Source organism: Schistosoma haematobium, chromosome 1 (genome assembly GCF_000699445.3).
Source record: "Schistosoma haematobium chromosome 1, whole genome shotgun sequence".
NCBI classification, from domain to species: domain Eukaryota; kingdom Metazoa; phylum Platyhelminthes; class Trematoda; order Strigeidida; family Schistosomatidae; genus Schistosoma; species Schistosoma haematobium.
In genome coordinates, this window is record NC_067196.1 from 49,301,431 (window position 1) to 49,321,967 (window position 20,537).

Consider the following 20,537-nt stretch of genomic DNA (forward strand, 5'->3'; position numbering starts at 1 on the left):
GATCCCTTATGATGAACTACTGAGTTCCATTTACATCGCACTACGGGTCATGTGAGCTGATATTGTGACAATACACTTTTAAGGTGTGCGATCTAATACGAAATAATAGCTAGAAGCTTGTCAGTAAGCTTCTAAAGATAATCTGTAGACAAATCCAGTTTGCTTTGGGAAATGAAATATCTATGAACTTTAAAGTAAACAAAAAACTGACCATACAGATTGAAGTTACTGGGTTTGTCAAATACTCACTTCCTGTTTGGGAGCGGTCAGTAATGACAGCAAACATATGTTGAAGAATATCCATAAAGAATGTTTTAAAGAATACCTGGCGTTTTTCGGAGTTCGCGCTAGACATATTTACAAGCATTGTATGCAGGATATTGAGTCCCGTTTCTGAGACCTGAAATATATTAAATCGTTAGTAGGATTGAATCAACTCACTGAATAAGTCAATTGTTAACGAAATTAACATTTCCATTCATTAAAAATGCACCACAATGATCAGCGCTAACGTCAACTATGATTTTTAGTAAACAATCACTGTAATAACATACATGTGAACGATTAATTTGTCGGATCTTGTGTTTGTAACCAATAATGAAAATAAGTCATCTTCGGCTTGAAAAAAATTCTAGCTTTCGGATGTATTGTTTTTCAAAAGGATTTCTATCTACATAATCTATTCGCAGCTTAGAAAGTTGGTCGTTTTTTTTAAACGAAGACTTCACTAACAGATGATATACAGTTAACGTGAGACGAGATATCCTGTGTATCTTCAAGGTAAACATTCGTAAAGAACCAAACTTTCTCTGTGCAAATCACATTTGAATTTCATTTCCAGAACAGTTACTCCTCATTATGTATAACAATAATGCTGGAAAATTATTCACCATCACACTAAGTGAATAAAATAAATCGGCGAAAATTCACTTATTTGTCATCGTCTGTTATTTTGAGAAAACAAAAATAGCAATACTTCATATACGGAAGTGGGAGGTTTGGGGAACCAGTCAAATGATGTAAGGAATATAACAGAGAGTTATACTCTGGTTTACCCGTTGTCATGTTTAGTATTTCATATCGATATTGATAGTGACCTGGAAATAAAAATTGGTCAACGTTTTTTTTTTTAGTTTTTTTATGTATGAAAACGTTTTGTACTTAGCTTAAAATACTAAACTTTTGTCCAAATCTAGAACAACTAGTGTATCTAGTTACCATTCTCCAATCTCATCCATTTACATACACTCATTTTATGTAGATCCAAAAATTATGAGTCCACATAAGCAAAACAAAATCTACATCGAAGTACACACAATAACTGTTAAGAACCATAAGTTCAGAAGACAGACAAAATATTAGTATCAAGCCATTAAACATAACCAAAGTTGAAATCATTGAAATTAAATCAGAAAGAATACCAGTTTGTGACGAGTTACCTCTAGAAGTCCTTAAAGTCAATATTCAAGAAATAATGGCCGAAATTCTATCTAGGTTGTGTAAGCGGAACGATTACTTTAAACCTATCTCCATAGGAAGCCGATAAAGCCTACAAAATCCTACTTTTGGATTCGAGACAAATTCAAGAGAACAGTAGGATTCAGACCTGGCGGAAATAATCAAAATGTAACGTACTGCTGTCAAATGTAGGATTATTTTTTAAAGCTAGTTTTTATAGACACAGTATCCAAGTATGTTAACAAATCAACTTGTACAAAGGGTTGCATAGACCAATGTGGATCATGAGGTGACCTCTAGAAAAGATTATAGAAACTCCAACAAACCAACCAGTGATCCTACCGAAATATCTACAGTTAGCAAGTATATTTGTGACAGCATGCTCTTTAAATATATGGTATAAAGGCATAATACTCAAAATGGGAAGATCCCAGTTATTCTATCATACCCTTGAAACAAAACTTTGGCAGAATTAAGTAATAATACTGAAATAAGATAAATAACGTTACTAAAACAATGGACCAGATGATCAGGTTTCGAAAAGATATCACCTTAAGGGTCTATTTGCATACATTGTGCATAAGTGACCACTAAATACTTCATGTACGATCTCGAGCGAAATAAAATCAGATTGAATATAACCAAATTATCTAGTGAAAATGACCCATCAGAACACCGACTGTTTGGTAAATAGTGATGTGCACAAATATAGTTCGTGAGGTCCAACGAATTAGTGTAGGATGATTATGTGCCATGTCACAAAAATCACAATGGTTCATACATGTAAAGTGTTTATAAAAAAATCCTCAAAAACATAAAAACTTCAGTATTGTTTGATACCCACAAAGTGATATTAAAACTGTCAAAATAAGAATGAAACGTGTGAGAACTTACTTGTCGCATAGTATGTTTGATTGCCCAAATAACGCTATCTAAAATCAGTTTGAACTTATCAGATGTTAAGCTTAACAAAGCGGAAAAACAATGCGCATTTACAGCCTGTAGAAGAGTGAAAAAATTAGTTCGATGTTCAGGAAATTCTTCCAAGTCTTTATCGATCATCTCTAGAGTAGACTGAAAGACCGCATCTAAAACACGAGGCAGAGCTGGGAGAATATGGTCTTCAAGACGATTAACAAGGGTAGCCATTAAGCTTAAAACTTCGGCCTCTCGAGCAGCAGGAAGATTTTTTTGGTAGTCGTCAGCTACGGCATCTAATAGCGGAGGTAAAATGTTCTCTGCCACCTATATAAAAGATAAAAGTGAAGATGAAGCTTTGATTTACGAAGGCTGTAATTTTAACCACGGAGCTCTAATACATGCAAAGTCAGATACTTGTAAACAACTTACAAAAACAGGGTCAGTAGTCCTTTTTATCCAACAAGATAAAAGATTCAATATCGCTTTCTTGACTGATCGCATACTGCGAATAAGTGGTTGTTTTGTCACTTGCTCTCCATTGGTAGCCACAGCCTGGCCAATATTTTGGGACATTATCTTATAAACATTTAACATGTCCAGGTAAATGCGACCAAGCTGAAAAGAATATATATTCTTTTAACATAAGATTAACTAACTTTAAAAAGTCAAGTATCAAAGGTTTATGACCATGCTTACCTGAACAAGATAAGAATGTCCGAGGGATTTGCAAGCACTGTGATTTGTTTTCAGTAAATTACAAAGCTGTTGTACAACTTCAAAGTCTCTTAACAGGTCAATATTGCATGCAGCTTGAACGAGAATCCCATCCCAAATCTACATTCGGATAATTTAAAAAGGATAGTATAAAACGTACTTGATTGGGTAATCGAAAAAGTCGTTCTATCTGTCTAGCTTCAACAGCTGAGTCAAGTTGGGCACTGATAATCACTCCTACGGCTTCATAAAATGTGTGAACCTGTTGAGGTTGTAAATCATTGATTATGATATCAATTTCCTTTAAAATCTCTTCAATAAATTCAACTGCTTCTCCGTACTATCCGAATAAGAAAAGTACAAGAATTGTACAGTAAAACCGGAATCGAATTATTAATACATTACAAATGAACAGAATAATGAAGTGTGGAAACATGTTTATAACTAGTCGACAATCTTCATGAGAATATGAAATGTCACCTTACTTCCACATTCATCGACTCGCTAACTGAAGTCGGCTGGAATAAAATGTTTCAGACAGAAAATTCTAAAGATCAGAAATCTTATCAGGAAAATTCTTATTATTGTCAAACAACTGGAGAACGGTTTATCTGTAATATTGCAACAAATGGTGCTTGTTATGTGTTGGATGGTACGAAGTTGACCATATTTCATTAAAAACTTCACAGTTTTTTCCAAGGTTTACTGGTTGGCTTTCAAGTTACTCGAAGATAAATGGAAGTCAAACAAATCTGTAAAAGCCCTCAACAAAAATGTAATATGTATGGTATCATTATGTATTCTTTACGTAAAAATAACACAGATTATACTATATCTTTCAGTGAGTCAAGCATAAATTAAGGTGGTCGAAATCGTCATCAGCTACCCAGACTTAGGCAATTGTATAGAATGTGATAGTTTAACGTTTATGAATATATAGAATAAAAACCCGCCTAGTCGGCATCTGAGACTGTTATTAATAATTAAGAATGATATGAAAGATATTTTTATTGAGTTAAATTATGTAAATAATACCTAGTTAGTAATGAGATTTGAATATAAATGTCACAAAAACAAAGTTTTGTGGTTGATACCATGATGTAGTGATCGAGCTTGGCTATCGTGATGACTCAACCAAGCTATAACGACCGAAATACATAATCTTGTAGGTTTTGCCATGGTGGTGGGTAGCGAAAGCAAATGAGATAGAAACGACAGTGGCGATAAGTAACAACAGATGACTATTCGAAGAAACAGATATTAAAAACCAGAGTATTAGCAAAACTACTTCGGGAAAAAATGGGACTGTTATTCACTCTACATCCAAGAGAAAAGGCCATACGCAGTCTAAAGCTAAGGGGAACAGCAGGGCCTGATGGATTAACCATTGAAATTTGTAAGGATGATGGTTCAGTTTGAGCAGTTAGACTAACTAAGATTTTAGAATATGGAAACTGAGTCGACCCAATCTAGAAGAAAGGACAAAAATAGACTTGTAGCAATCACAGAGGAATCAGTTTAAGTAATATAATCTCTAAAATAATACTTCAACACCTAACTAGAGTTCGCGAAGAGTGAACCCGAAGAAGTCAAACTGGTTTCAGACTAGGACGTGGATGAGCACACCAAATACTCACCCTTCGGCCGATTCTGGAACATGGACGTGTATTTTAGAAGCAACACTCGTTATTTGACTATTCGGGGGTTGAATTACCAGGAGACTAACTTGTCAACTTGGAGTGTGCAGATGGCAAAGTTCCGTTTGATGAAGACGCTGTTAAAAGCCTTTTGGCCACCTTGTGACAATGTAGGCATGTTTGGGATACAATACTTACCCTCAAAATTCTAGATGTTGCTTAAGGATTGAGTTATATTAGCGCTTGGATTAATGATAGGGAATAAAGTAGTTGAGCGTATCGACTGCTTTGCTTGTCTTGGGCGTTTCATCAGTACAGATGGTCTTGTGTCCAACGAAAACTCGTCATGGATTCAGAGGGATTGACTGGCTTATGCCAACTTGCGTTACTTGTGGAATAAGCGACATAGCCATATTTCAGCTGAAAGACGAGTTTACTGCGCAGCAGTTTGCTCCGTCCTAATTTCTAGATGTGGAACATGGTGATTAGGAATGGAGAATATTCGTAGGTTGCTGGTATTCGATCATAGGTGTTTACAAAGCATTGATCGCGTACTTTGGGACCACGGAGTAAGCAATGATTAGGTTCGGAATAAAGTACTAGGTAAAGATGGGAAATCGGCTGATGAGGTAGAACATTTTCATCAACTGAGGTGGTTGGGTCATATCTCACATATCCCCAACCGCCATCCACCTCGACGAGCGGTGCTGTCTGGTGTAGTAGTAGATTGGAAAAAAGCTAGGGGCGATCAAACTAAGACGTGGCACCAATCCATAAAGTCATTGACAATTGTACTGAGCCATTTTAACATGTATCAGTCAATCAGCAACAACGTAGGACCAGACATGTATATGCATCAGTCCAAGTTGCCACACCTCATTAGCACAACAAGATAAACACCAAATTCATAGAAGTAGTTACTTCAATGGTAGTAACATATAAAATAAAGATTGTGTATAAGGATATAATAAGGGAAGAAAGAATTAGTTCGTAGAGGTATAAAGCAATTTTAATCCCGCCGTTTAAGGGCAGACAAAGAGTGTATACACCGACGCCATTGTGATCGATTTTGAGCCATGTCACCCAGAGTCTCCAACTACTGGTTACAATAGTCGCACGGACCCAAATCAAGTATTCTGCACCTATCAATATGGCTCAGACCAGAAGTTAGTGACTTCAAGCACTGATGACACGTTTTGGTTTGGTCGCCCCTAACTTTCTTCCATCCGTCTTCAACACTAGTCAACATTCCACGTCGTGGTAATCGGTGTTCAGGCATACATAACACGTGGCCCACGCGTCTCATTCGATGAATATTCACAACCTCATCAACCGATTTACCATCATTCTCTAATACCCAGTGTTTAACCTCACTATTACTTACCCGGTAATCCCAGCAGATGCTGGCAATATTTCTAATATCTGTGATCAAATACTAGCAACTTACGAGTATCTTCTACTCTTAATGGCCATGTTTCGCAGCCGTAAAGTAGAATAGAATGAACTGCCGCGCAGTATACTCATCCCTTAAATGATAGACGGATATCTCGCCTTCGCCACAGGTGACGTAAGTTGGCAGAAGCCGAACGAGTTTTTCGAATCCGTGCTGAGATTTCGTCAGACATCAACCCATTAGGGTTGATCAGTAGTAGGTCTATTATGAAATTGAACAAAAATGGAGATAATGGACAGCCTTGTCAGACACTACTTGAGGTTACACAAAACGAGATGATAGTTCGCCATAAGCTCTGACTCGATTAGTAGTGTTCGAGTAAAGAGCCTTCACAAGGTCTATGTATTTCTGAGGTACACTTTTCAATGACAAACAATGCCACAAAACCTCTCGATCTACAGTCAAGTGTTGCTTATAAGTCAAGAAAGACCACTATTGTTGGACACCGATAAGGATCTCTGTGTTCTAAAATATGACGAATGGTGAATGTGTGGTCGATATAGCCACGACCAAGCCTGAAGCCAATCTGATTTTTTCGTCTTTGCAGTTCACGAGTCTTTATTAGGCATCCACGTGATTATTGTAACCACTACTCAGAGACCTTAAATGACACGGCTCAAAATCGTTTGCAATGGCGCAGATGGACTCATTGTTTTTCTTCAGATACTAAGCTTCTGAATCTCTTATAATCTTAATATTTCACGAATTTATATTTCCTTGAATCGTATCTTCTGTGTCTTCTTTTCTAATATCACTGATGTTGTTATCATCTCTACTACTCTGGGCCTTTCCCTAAGAATTTCATCTGACTATGCCAATGGTGTATGGCAACTTGAACTGCTATACGTACTTACCAGGTACCACGCTTAGTTTAACTGACTTACTGACTTGGAGACTCTGTGTGACATGGCTCAGAATCGATCACAATGGTGTAGGTGTATACACTCTTTGTCTTCGCTTAAACTATGAGACTAAAATTATTTCATATCTTCCTTTCTACGAACTAATTCTTTCTTCCTGTACTATATCCTTATATGCAGTCTTTCCTCTATATATTACACCATTGAGTTAACTGCTTCTATGAATCCGGTGTTCGTCTTGCTGTGCTAATGAGGTGTGGCAACTTGGACTGATGCATGTATGTGCCTGGTCCTAACGTTGTAACTGACTGACTGATTTTGTCAAATTATAAAACGTGCATGAGAAAGTAAATTCAGTTTCGTAACTGCATAAAGGAATTCCTGTAACAATTCCTGACGTATAGTCTGCAAAACTTATTTATAAATTGGTTGATTATAAAAATACACGCCACATATTTTGAAAGAGAAATGTAAACGAAGATACATAGTGTTTACATAATGCAACCAATAATTTATAAAAGCGCACGTACCTGTACAGTTACTAATTGTCGCCGACATTTCTGAGCAATTTTTATGAAAGTATCACAAGCCATATCTTGCACACCTTCATGTGTCTCGTGCATGAATTCAAAAAGCTTTGTAATTACAGTTTTTAAGAATCGCCAGTGTGCGCGCAGAAATCGAGGGTATTGACCAACAACGTACATGATATTGCTCGCAACAATAGCTTTATTATCTTTGCCCCGTTTTTGTTCACACAGTCCAAGAAGGTCTCGAATTACAATAACTAGAAAACTTCTTTCGTCGTCTTCCTGCATAGCACCAGAGATGCTACCGATCGCCCAACAAAGTGTGTTAAGGTTGTGCCATGACCACTCTCGTCCATCTACTTGATGTTGCAACTTCTCGATCATAATCTTCTTTGTATCCTATGAACAATAAGTATACTATTATTGATAGTCAAAGTCCGAAAATCCAGTTTAAAGAAAACACAATATCAAACTTTTTACTGGAAACGGTCGGAAAGCGTAGGAGAGTACTTACAATGTTTTTCTATGAAAAAAATAACTCATTTAAAGATGATTGTTTTAACTACCAAAGACTTTATAACAAAAATCTATTGCTTCAACAATAAAACATCGTGAACGCCTGCTACAATCTAAGCACTCACAGCATTGCAGGATTGAACTAGCTAACGTCTTGGAACAGAAAATACTTGGTAAAATAATACCATAAACTGATATACCTAAATGCAAATCAATCCCAGTTTAATGACAGGCGAGACTTCTTCGGGGATCTGATATGGGTATATTCATGGATATACCTAACCACAGTTTAGATTTTCGAACTGAAAATTCAGTAGAAAGTGGTTGAATGTAGTTCACTGTTTGAAATTACGTACCAACTAATTTTGACAGACAAACACCGGGCAAGTCTGATAGTTTAGTTATATTTGAATTATTATTTTAATATAAAGATGTTGTAACGGGTGTGACTACAGGTTTGATAAGCAGCGTTTTACCGGTCGGTTACAGTGGACACGTAAACACGTAGTGGACGACCTAGTGCCCTGATTGGCCCTGCTTTGCTGTCTGTCCCAACCAGTTGAGTCAAGAACGCAAGTCACAGCCTCTGGAGTTATGAATCATTGTATTTCAGACATACTCTATTTATATACCAAACAAACAAACCACATCGTACCATAAAATAGAAAACAACATTTACACAATATTTAACAAGTGAAATAAACATCGACCAATAGGAAATGTACATTTAAGGTCGAAGGCCACCATAGACTTAACACGATAATTATTGGTATATTTTTCTGACTATCCTAACAAAAGACAAGTCCTTAAATTTACATAAGGCTACTATACTCGTCTACGAGGAATGTTTACTAACTAGTAATTACTATTGAAAAAAATGCAAAGATTTATAAATAAAAATAGATAGGTAGATATCATGAACAGAAACATATTTCCCTGATCACGATTTGGAAGAATTTTTATAATCCCTTTACATGATATTAATTCGTTATGTATCTGGTCTACTGATTTTGATAGTTTACTATGGCATAACAAACGAAATGATAAATAAACTCACTTTCTTATCACATGAATAACTCAATAAATAAGCATCTACCTATCATGGCGTACAACATTGTGAGAAGCAACAATATTGTAATGATCACGGTAAAACAGGGATTTCACACCTTTTACACTTAAAATGATCGTCGTCGTTTACCTGACAAATGTTAACAACCCTTGACTTTGAATCTTCGGATCATGGTTCAACTAATTTTGATTGAGCACCTGAGTAATATCACCAGCACTCATTAAATGTGTGGCTCAAAGTGAGGTACATAAACCTGTAACTGGTTTAACAGTTACCGTATTTGATTGATATTTAGTCATCAAACTACCACTTTATTTCACTAGTGAGCATCCGAAGATGTACAACAGTCGATCCTAAAAAGTGTCACCTAGTTGTTTAAATCTAAAACACTCAATTTTGTTTCATTAATCAGAGTTTGAACAGTCCAGCATTACTGTAACACATGTACAAGAGTAATTCTGCATGTACCTCTTCTAGTATTACCCCCGGTCCCAAGCCCGGATACAGGACGGTTGCGCATGGGGTCGGCTACACCACTGCGTAGTAAACAACCTTGTTATAGATGTCACCCCACCAATAATCGAGGTCAGAATGGCTATGAGACAAATGAAGTGCGGGAAAGCAGTATGATTAGATAAAATACTAGCTGAAGCATTGAAAGTCAGACATAGAAGTAACTGCAAATACACTCCACATTTTATTCAAAAGGTATGAGAAGAACAAGTGCTGACAAGTTGGAGATAAGGATACCTCGTCAAAACAACAAAGAAAAGATATATCAACAAGTGTCACAACCACAGAAGCATCACACTACTATCAGTACCAGGAAATGTTTTCAACAAAGTATTTTTGGAGAGAATGAAAGATTCAGTAGGCTTCTAACTTCCACATCAACAGGCCGGATATCATAAGGAGCGGTTGTGCACAGACCAAATAGCAACACTACGGATCATCGTCGAACACTCAATTGAACGGAGCTCGTCACTATACATCAACTTCATTGACTATCAGGATGTATTTGACAGTGTGGATAGGAGAACATTATGAAAATTTCTTCGACACTATGGTGTACCTGAGAACATCGTCAATATCAAACGGAATTCATACGACGAACTACAGTGCAAAACCGTGCATGGAGGACAGCTGACAGATGCATTCATAGTGAAGATCAGTGTCAGACAATATTGCTTACTCTCTCCGTTTCTTTTTCTTTTGATGTTCCAATGAATTATGAAAACCGACACATCTCAGGGGAAGCACAAATTACACTAGATACCTTGGGGACGGTCGGATGATTTGGATTTCCCAAATGACTTAGTCCTTCCATAACAAACACTGTGACAAATTCAGGCGAAGACAGTCAGTGTAACGACTTGCGTCGTAGCAGATCTCAACATTCATCAGGGAAAACACAAGACCCTAAAAAACAACACACTCAGCACAAACCAAGTCACAATTCATGGCATAGTCCTGGAAGAGGTAGGATCCTTCACGTACCTAAGTAACATCTTTAATAACTAAGGAGGATCTGATGCAGTTGTGCAGGGATTAGCAAGGCGAAAGCAGCATTCCTACAACTGAAGAACATATGGGACGCAGAACAACTACCAGCCAACGTCAAATTCAGAACTTTTAATACAAGCGTCAAGACAGTTCTACTGTACGGAGATGAAACTTAGAGAACTACTATGACAATCACCAGAAAAGTACAGACATTTATAAACAGCTGTCTATGTAAAATGCTCCAGATCCGTTGACTAGATGTTCTTAACAACAACCTACTGTAGCAGAAAACAAACCAGATTTCAGCTGAGGATAATATCGGGAAAATAAGCTTGAGGTTGATAGGATATACATTGCGGTAATCATCAAGTTGCATTACGAAGCAGGCCTTAACTTGGAATCCTAAAGGTAACAGGAAAAGCGGAAGACTAAAGAACATATTGCGCCGAGAATCGGAGCCACACATCAGAAGAATGAATAATAAAGGGAAACAACTGGAAAGGAGAACCCAGGACAGGGTTGGTTGGAGTATCCTGGTCGGTGGTCTATGTTCCACGAGGGGTAACAAGAGTAAGTACATACAAGTGTGAACCACAGTTTAGTTAACAAACCTGTTAATGAATTGCATTTACCCTTCTGGGTTGTACAAAGTTATAGGTACACAAGTAAATCCCAAGTATATTTGATGGAATTTATAACGCCAAGCAAAGGATGCGGGGATTAAAGATTAACTCGTAAATCTTAAGTTTCAACTGCACATTATACTTAGATGTTTGTGATGACTCTATTACTAAATTATATACACCGTTTTCACTAAAACTTTCTGGTATAAAAGCCAATAATGCTGGTCAAATATTTCAACCAAAATAAGAGTGCGATTGGGACGTACAATCATGAAGTTTGGTTAAAAGTCGAATGCTTTAGCCATCAAATTATACATCCCAAAATTACTGAATAAACGAAAAGCAATGGTTTAAAGTCAAACTTCTATTAACTAAATTCCAAATCTTTTCTGTTTAGTTCACCAAATCATTAATTTGATTGGTAATTCGAGAAGTCATCTGTTTCGTGAAAACTAGTTCACGAATTCATGTCCTGATCATGATAGATATTTTTGCAGACTAACCAAATGCCATATGTAAAGTGAATGAAATACATGGACTAATTTATATTGAATTACCACCTGATTTTAAATATATTGAACTTGCAAGTGTACACGAAAAAGCAGTAATATAAACGTGAGTAAAACTAAACGGAACTTACAGAATAATCTAAATGAGTTAGGTATACCAATGTTTCGCGCATGCTCTTGTACAAATTAAGACTGTCTGTATCCTTCATAAACTCTCTGACAACCTCACCATGTTCATTTTCAACTACAAGTACTTCTTCAGGACGAGCCATGCGTGAGATCATGATTCTTCGAAGCTGAGAATTGGAAAGTCGTCAAAAATAATTTACAACTATTGATAAACTTATAGTATTTACGGTGGTTGTAAAGAAAACGAGTTGCCATGATGCAACTAAATGACTTTTAGTCATGACGTGACACAAAAACTTGACCTATTGGATTTGGTAGCTAACCAACAGCGGAAATGTACGATGATAACACGGTTATTCCTTCTATAAACAAAAGACATCCTATGGTGTTAATAGGTCCAAACTGTTAAGCAATTCCTTTGGAAGAGAAAACAACAAAAAAGCAAATACATTGGTACTAAGATGTGTAAAAACTGAGTAAAGATAGGTGAAGGACTTAAAGGTCTGAACAGCGGAAATACATGACCATGATTTAGCAGGAAATATGTGAATCCCAACAATCAAGCATATCGTTCTTTTTTATTAAAAAAAGACCTATTTTAATTTATTATTCGGAATAACAATTTCAGAATAAAACTTAAGGTGTACAACTCTTAAATCAAGCAAAATTCTGCATCAGAATTGAAGGGTCAGAATACATAATTAAATTATTTCATTATGATGAGCGTGCAAAAGGAGACCCTTGTAATGTTATTACTAATGTCACTGTTCATAATGGTCATAAGACACCAAAAGTAAGACAAACTATTTGATCAGTTGTCTCGATTAGGATAATTGCACTTTTCCGCAGTGATCAGTGTCTATTTCCAGTACCGATACATCGATAAAAAAAAACGAAAAAAGTAATCGTATTAACCCTCTATTAAGTAAAACAAATTTCTGGATGAAAGTAAGAATACCTTAGACAAAATTGGTGCATATTGTTTACTTCGACCTTCACCAGTGGTGGATTCAGCCAATGTTCCAACTACCGTAGTTGTAAGACTTTCTCGATATAAATCAGAAACTAAAATATTCCAGTATTCTAAACAAATCTTGAATATTTCCCTTTCTTCGACTTCCGAGAGCATCAAAAGATAAGCATAAGCATCTTGTAATTTCCAAATAAGCTCAGGTTTCTCGACGAGACTGCTATGACCTTTGAGGAATGTTGTGTAAAAAATTGCCAGGTTTTGGATAAAATTCTGTTCATCATTACTTCCGCGCTCGTACGCCTCTTTTAGTCGTGTTTCTAAAGGCAACATCTGTATAACAGTCACTAGATAATATGAACCAACTCACTTCTTTTAGCTTTTCGGTAGTAGAAACAAACAGTTCTACTAGCTGGGTATCATATTCGTCAACTAATACACCCGCTGAACAAAAATATATCAATACAAAAAATGAAACATACCTATTTCTGCAAGGCATTTTAAAGTAATATTTCGGAACAGAGGGACATTGAAGAATTTAAATACTAAGGTTTGTATTAGATTAGTTTCAAATATATATCCTAAGGGAATCCAATGCATAAAACGAAGTAACGTCTCTAGCGTCGACACAACTAGAGATGCATTTTGGGAATTTTCCAGGACATATTGACAAAGCTGAAAAATTAAACTGAACTGTTGACACATAGAGTCTTTTAAATGTTTGGCTTTTGTTTGAGTCATTTGACCCAAAGAGAAGTCAAAAACTTCTTCGCTCAAGAGACGCAAGATGACCATATTGTTCTGACATAAAGATTCATTTGTCTTACTTGCCCCAACAATGTCACTAATGAATGTTGACCAATTATTAGGCCATTCATGTTTTAATATCTGAAGGAAAGTAAGTCATAAATTTTTTTTTACCTCAACCAGAATCATATTTAACTTGCCAAGATACGTCTTTTCCGACTCCAAGAGCTCCGAACTGGACGATGTTTGGATTATCAAACCAACGATGTACTTTTTGATACCTAAGAAGACAGTTTTGGGTTACAGTACTGGTTACCTTCACATTGTGGTCGGGCTAGGACTTTCCAACGTGTTTTGATTAATGCTTCGAGTATCTGAAGGGCGAAATATTTCGTTTCTTGGTTTGAACTGAATTCTAGAATCGAATCCACGCGCATCCATGCATCCGGATGTTCCTTGAGTGTATTCAGGACTTTCTCTGCGATTTTTTGTTGGTCGCCTGCTTCATGGTACATACAGTTTACGACACGGTCTAGAAGTCCAATATCGAGGCGCTGAGAAAAATCTAGAAGTTGAGCGGCAGCAGACTCCGATATTACTCCCATCGGTGACGTTGGTGGCATGTATCGTGTTGTGACTAAAACTAATATAAAAGTTTCGTAGCACTTCAACACCTGCACCAGTTTGATCACAATTAACATATAAACGCGAATCAAAAGGGCGTACAACCTGATACATGCAGCTATCCAAATATCCAGTGAAAAATTCACATGAATTAAAGGAAATTGTAACTATGTCAAAATAAGGTAAAGTAGTTAGCTGCTCAGTGCCTTAAGTTGAAATTTCGAGCGCATTCAACCTTAACACATTTACATTCACAATATATTAAAGGGATATAAGCTGGATGGTTACACTCCATGCCTCGCTCGAATTATTGATAACTAAATGAATTGTTTTGAAAGAAAGAACTCTCACTTTTCGCCTTGCCCTTTTAAAAGAAACTTTAGAAAGAAGATAGATGCTGACTGTATACAAACTCAAGTTGGACATAACAATAGCTAAAATTATAACTAAATGTATGCTCCATCGTATATATATATATATATATATATATATATATATATATATATATATATATATATATAGTGCTAACCATGAATCATGATTCCATAACTTAGCGTCATTTACTCGAATAGTTAGAAATGTTTTAAAATACGAAAAATGTAAGGGCAAAGATCTTATGAACATCATCTGTGATATTTTTAGAACTTGAAACAAGACTTTAGGTATTAACTAGTGGTAAATATCCCGAAATGAGAACGTGTTATGTAACTTTTTCAGAAATAACAACCTACTGCAACATGGTGAACAATGTCCCAAACTCTTAACGAAAAAGGGCAATCTTGTTGCCGACATATATCTTTGGTATCTTAAGACACAAATTTGACTGTTATTGCTAACACAGTAGATTAGTGTCTTTAGCTCAAGTCTTAGTTAGACGATTACAATTACCCTGAAAATCGTTATAACAGTGTTTACAACAAGTTTTTGTGATGAACTATTTTGTTTGTAAGCAAACTGAAATTTATGGAATCGAGCAATTCATCCGAATTATCAGAAAACATCCAAACACCAAGGGTTGACTTACGAACTGTATCTTGAGGAATGGGGACTTATTGCGAACAAAAAGAATCAGATCCTCAGTATATTTCGAACCCGCACGTCTGTCAGAAAAACCGGTTTACAACCGGTTTCACGTGCGAAACACCAGACTCCCCAAGGCCATCCATTGACAAACGACAACAGATACTAAAAGTATAAGGTTTCGTTGTAGTGCTAACACAGTTTGTGGTCTTAAAAGTATTAAATATTGTTGTCGTTCTGGTACGAAATGATAAATAAGCAACAGGGTGCGGTCAGGAATCTGATTCATCGTTGCTAGGACTTACATTTACTTGTAATAAGCAAAGCGTTATTAAATTCGATTACAGTCTGCTCCTGAATAAGAATGTTCAAGTATCGTTAATATTTACTTGCCATACAACAATGACGTGCAGAACTCGGGCACGTCAAACGTATGGAAACACATGCATCGTAAATTATACAAGCAGTATCAACAGTACACTGGACAATAAAATCAGAATCCTGTCCAGAAAAGGATTCAGTGGTGATCCGGAATTCGTTCAACATAGCTACCATATAACAGGTGCTTTGACTGATACCAAGAAACTATTCCCTATGGTCCAACAATTTTCACACGATTCTGAATAAAACATGAGTGTGGGTGAAATTTAGGTTAGTGGGAAACTGTTAAACTAAGTGTCTACACAAAAATTAGGAGTAGTTCTGGCCCAGCTCTACATAGTTAAAAGAATAAACCATAAAGCAAAGCTTGCTAAGGACTATACGGAGTGCTATAAATGTCTGTTTTCTTATAAAAATTAGTGGTAGAAGGAGTGGTGTGACAGCATTATATAATTATTTATTTCAACACATGAATACTTGTAAAATTGGGTACCAAAATAAATGCACATCACAAACAGGGAAGTGAAGTTGAGCAAAGATTCGGAGAGGAATATGGGTATAGTCTAGATAAATAAATAAACAAAAACAATTTACATTAGTATGCTACGAAAGAACGACTCATTTAAGAAAAGTACAATCCAGTGCAATCCTGTCAGTTAAATGTGTTAGAACTAAATGAAAACGATTGGCCTCTGTTATGGGCAATTTCCGATAACGTCTCAAGCCACTGAGCAACACCATCTCTCAGACATCAGACAAGATGTCGTGATGGACCGATAGATACCTATACCATACAATTTTCTTTCATACCACAGCCCCTTGTCATAAACTGACGGCATCCGCACTTTATCTTACAACTCCAAAAGTCATCAACCAATGGATAATGTGGAATTCACTGGGAAAATGTTCGTAACACTTGGCCGAACTACCAAAATGATGATACCGAATGGGGTATCGTCACTGCACTCAAACTCATATTCCCAAACTTCCGTATGACTAGCAGAGTGTTGTCTCTGGATATAATCAAACCTTCGGGGAAAACAATGATCGAACAGGAGTTACCAAATCTCATCAGATTGAGAAGGTTAGGCTTCATCAGCATAAAGCGAAACCGCGCTCACTGACGCCCTGAGGATCTAATTTTTAAAGGTCAGAATAGAAACATGACGGTGACAACGATGGTCCGAATTAACATAGGCCTCTCGGACTTTCTTAACTCCTGAATTGATCCCGTAGCTCGCGGAACCACCAGAAGTGACGTAGCAGCCTAAGTACACGAATGTTTTGACTGCTTCTTATTGCTTACTACTAAGATTGAGTGTGGACACGAGTGTTACGAGAGGACTGAAAACATCCGGCTGATTAAAACCCTTATATTGAATATTACTAATATCACTGTGTTTTTGGATGTATTTGTTTTACTCAACCTCGGAAATTGTTTGTTTATATAGTTATTTTCGAACGTTTTGGATTCTCTTTGTCCTTGGTTTGGTATTTTGGAGTTTATGCTCCAGGAACCTAAAAAATCGAAGAACGATATTTAAGTCAACTATTTGTAAATTACGAATAAACTTTGGTACCTAAATTGGAGCTTGGTTCTACTGTTAATTTTGGTTCATAAATTTCAAATAGATCGATATACCATATTTTAATAACAGAGTAGAGAGCAAAAACTTGAACGTAAGACGGGCTCTCGCCAGTCATTTATAAGTACTTTGCACTCAAAAGATCCAACGTTCAAGGTATACCTACGAACACCGATTGCCAACTGATGGGGTGCGGATAGCATGGCTTAGGTATCATTCCACAGTAAGATGATTTCATCTCAATACTCAGGGTCAAAATGTCTTACTTTGGACAGTAGATCTACTCCACCACTCTTCAATTCCAGAGCTATTTGAAGCAACCCTGCTAACCCACTGCCATAGTGAAACAATCAAAGCTCGGTTGTACGCCCTCAATATACGCTCTACGGTGAATTGACGACTATTCTTGAGCCTAGTTTCGTAAGATTGCTTGTGTGTGTTTTGGTATGAACATGCATGAAACTCCTGCATGTTACGTTTTGAGTGAAAGTAACTTGTTATCTTTGTTTGTATGCAAAATTGGCACTTTTTCATCTGCTTATACATTCATTATATATTCTAATCCACATGAGTTTATCGTCATTTATTTTGTGTATAAATTCAGTGTTTTATCTTTACTTTGCTACCATTTGGTTAATCGATTTATGCATTTTGATTTACGTATTCACTGTACTTCGTTGACGGCCAGATCTAGCTACTGTACTCTTGATTGTTACTGCATGTCTCGCGGAAACGGATATCCCCAAAGGATGGAGGCCACGTTTCTTATCTGTTAGAGATGTTTAAAGCTATTGAACACGATGGTCTTTCATCCTTTTCTAGTAAACTTTTATGTTATTCTTGAATTCTCATATAATTATTATGTGGTTGTTGATGGCTCATGTTTGGATCAAATTGAAGTCACATATACTCATTTTTTGGTTATCTGTTGAACTTACAGGCCCACTTTAAGTCCATTTAGGTATTGCACATTTGTAATTTCGGACGCATTTTTATTTTCATCAATACTACCCGGGTACCGAGTTATTGGATTGGAATATGAACCTTGGATCTACAGCAAACATTTATTTTAAGGCCTCCTGTATACGCGGTTGAACTAATCTCTTGTCCGATATGAATCAGCGCAAGAACGTTGAAGAAGGCTATTTTGAATGAAGGTTATAACACTTCATCAGCCTTCAAACCAGAGCAAATCACAAACGTCTAGGAAATCCGGATAGTTCTGTTTATGCCACTGGAAATTTGGTGTCTGATCAACGACGTGCAGTCAACCATGTGCCTGGTCTGGACAGATTCACGAGAATATGGTAAACGAATAACCTCTCTACTGATCACGACGACTGAAGAGGGTTGCCTAAACAGTCGCTTGCTTTAGTTTGGAGAAATAAGTTCAGGTTTGAACGTTTTGGTGGACTGAGGTGCGGAACTTAGTATCGTTACTCAGAACAGTACCGGCCTGAGTCGATGAACACCCCTAGTTACACTTCAAGCTGCCAAAAAATAAAATCACTAGGAGTTTGCAGAAAACATTGACCCTAGACTTGCGGTTTAAACGACAATTACCTTTGAAGTTTATCGTACCTGATTAAGATTTGGCAATACTGAGAATATACTTTTTAGAGAGATTAATTTCTAGTCGAGAGTGAAACGATGTTTGACATTGAAGGAAACTTCAAATTAAAAAAGCGGCAAAATGTCACATCACTTCTGTAAGTGTGGTACAAACTCCGCCGGTAACAACTGCGAAATTCCAGGATATACTCTTGGATTTTTAAACCAAACTAAACCAAACCATCGGCTTTCCAAAGGTAAAGCAAAGGTAAGCCAAACGACCAAAATTGAAGGAGTGCCTGTGTTTTATAGACCCAGAAGACTTGCACCAGATAAACTCAAAAGCACTAGAGCAGAATTTAACTACATGCTACACCTTGGTGTTATCCACCCATCTGAGTGCCAATGGGCATCGCATTTGATTATGGTACGAAATGAAAACGAAGGCGATTGACAACAGTGCATGGATCACAGATCGCTCAACCGTCAAACAGTACCAGATAGGTGCCCAATACCTCATATACAAGATTTTACAAACGGCTCACAGGATATGGACATATTTACTATAACTGACTTACTAAGGAGATATCACAATATCCCAGTAGCTCAGGAAGATATCCTTAAGGCTCCCATTACTACACTTTCTGAACTGCTCGGGTTGGTAAGTATGTCATACAGCCTGAAGGACGCGGCACAAAGATTTCAAAGATCCGTGGATAATCTAGTTCGGGACACGCCACATGCATAGGTGAAGATAGAGAACTTTTTAATTGTCAGTCTGGATCTAAACTCACACAAACAGCATGTGAGATCAGTGTTAAAACAGCTAGATGAAAACGGAATTAACTTACATCAATCGTGTTTTCGGTGTTCAAACCCTACATTTTTCGGACACACAATACGCCAAGAAGGGATTACACCGATCAAAGAAGAGGTGGACACAATTAGGCAATACCTCATACCAAGCTTTCTAACGCAACTTGGAGGACCTCAGGATTAAGTCGTCTTTTATCGTCGATTCACGTCTGTATGTACATAAATAATGCAACCTGTGGCAATTTAGGCTAACTTCTGAGGCTTTTGAGGCCGATGAACAGCTGAATGATAAACTGGCACAAGCGTCTGCATTGTTGTATTCGAACTCCCATTCTCATTTACTTTGATGGCACGTGCTTCAGACAAAGCAGTAGATGGTGTCTTCAACCAAATGGTTTAAAATTCTATTGCTTTCTTCTCAGAGACTCGCTCTAGCGGGGACGAGATATTCTGACTTCGGATGAGGAATTCTCAAAACCTACTTAATCACTAAGCATTTCCGAAACATATGGAAAGGCAGTGGAGCTTATAGTTTATGCTGAACATACGTCACTAACCAATGCATTAAAAGCTAGAACCAATAAATATCCTAATCTAGAGGTTTGAAACTTTGACTTTACATCATTGTTCAACAGTGATTTCCTACACGTTAAAGGTCAGGACAATCATATGGCAGATGCATTATCTCGGCTGGAAATGAATATAATACAACGATCTACAGTAAATTCCAAGGTTTCGAGAGACAGAAAGAGGGTCAAAAACTTTAAAAGCTACTTACAGCAAAAATACTTCAGTCTTGAACTAAAGCAGCTACCATCACATATTGACAGTATTCTCGTTTACTATGAACAACCATGGCGATGCCTTTATGTTTTGTCTCTACTAATATGCGAAAATTATTATTCCATAACTTTTATGGG

General features: G+C 36.9%; 1 protein-coding gene across 3 annotated transcripts in view; it reads right to left on the reverse strand.

The window, feature by feature from the left end:
* The window catches only part of XPO1_1 (Exportin-1), a gene marked incomplete at its 3' end in the record, with an annotated part of 16,784 nt that extends 1,354 nt beyond the window's left edge, over positions 1–15,430 (reverse strand). Inside the window, exons 1-12 of one of the 3 annotated variants that reach the window (XM_051208938.1) lie at positions 15,288–15,430; positions 13,956–14,282; positions 13,814–13,920; positions 13,263–13,780; positions 12,881–13,225; positions 11,925–12,089; positions 7,574–7,972; positions 3,254–3,433; positions 3,076–3,213; positions 2,809–2,994; positions 2,353–2,703; positions 250–400 (exon numbers count right to left, since the gene is read on the reverse strand). In XM_051208938.1, coding sequence (XP_051074342.1) covers positions 250–400; positions 2,353–2,703; positions 2,809–2,994; positions 3,076–3,213; positions 3,254–3,433; positions 7,574–7,972; positions 11,925–12,089; positions 12,881–13,225; positions 13,263–13,391 — 2,044 coding nt within the window. In that variant the 5' untranslated portion in view covers positions 13,392–13,780; positions 13,814–13,920; positions 13,956–14,282; positions 15,288–15,430. Of the gene's footprint in view, positions 1–145; positions 401–2,352; positions 2,704–2,808; positions 2,995–3,075; positions 3,214–3,253; positions 7,973–11,924; positions 12,339–12,880; positions 13,226–13,262; positions 13,781–13,813; positions 13,921–13,955; positions 14,382–15,287 lie in introns of those variants that run through there. The other 2 variants (XM_035730700.2, XM_051208937.1) reach the window with 2 other exon arrangements.
* Positions 15,431–20,537: the final 5,107 nt, after the last annotated feature.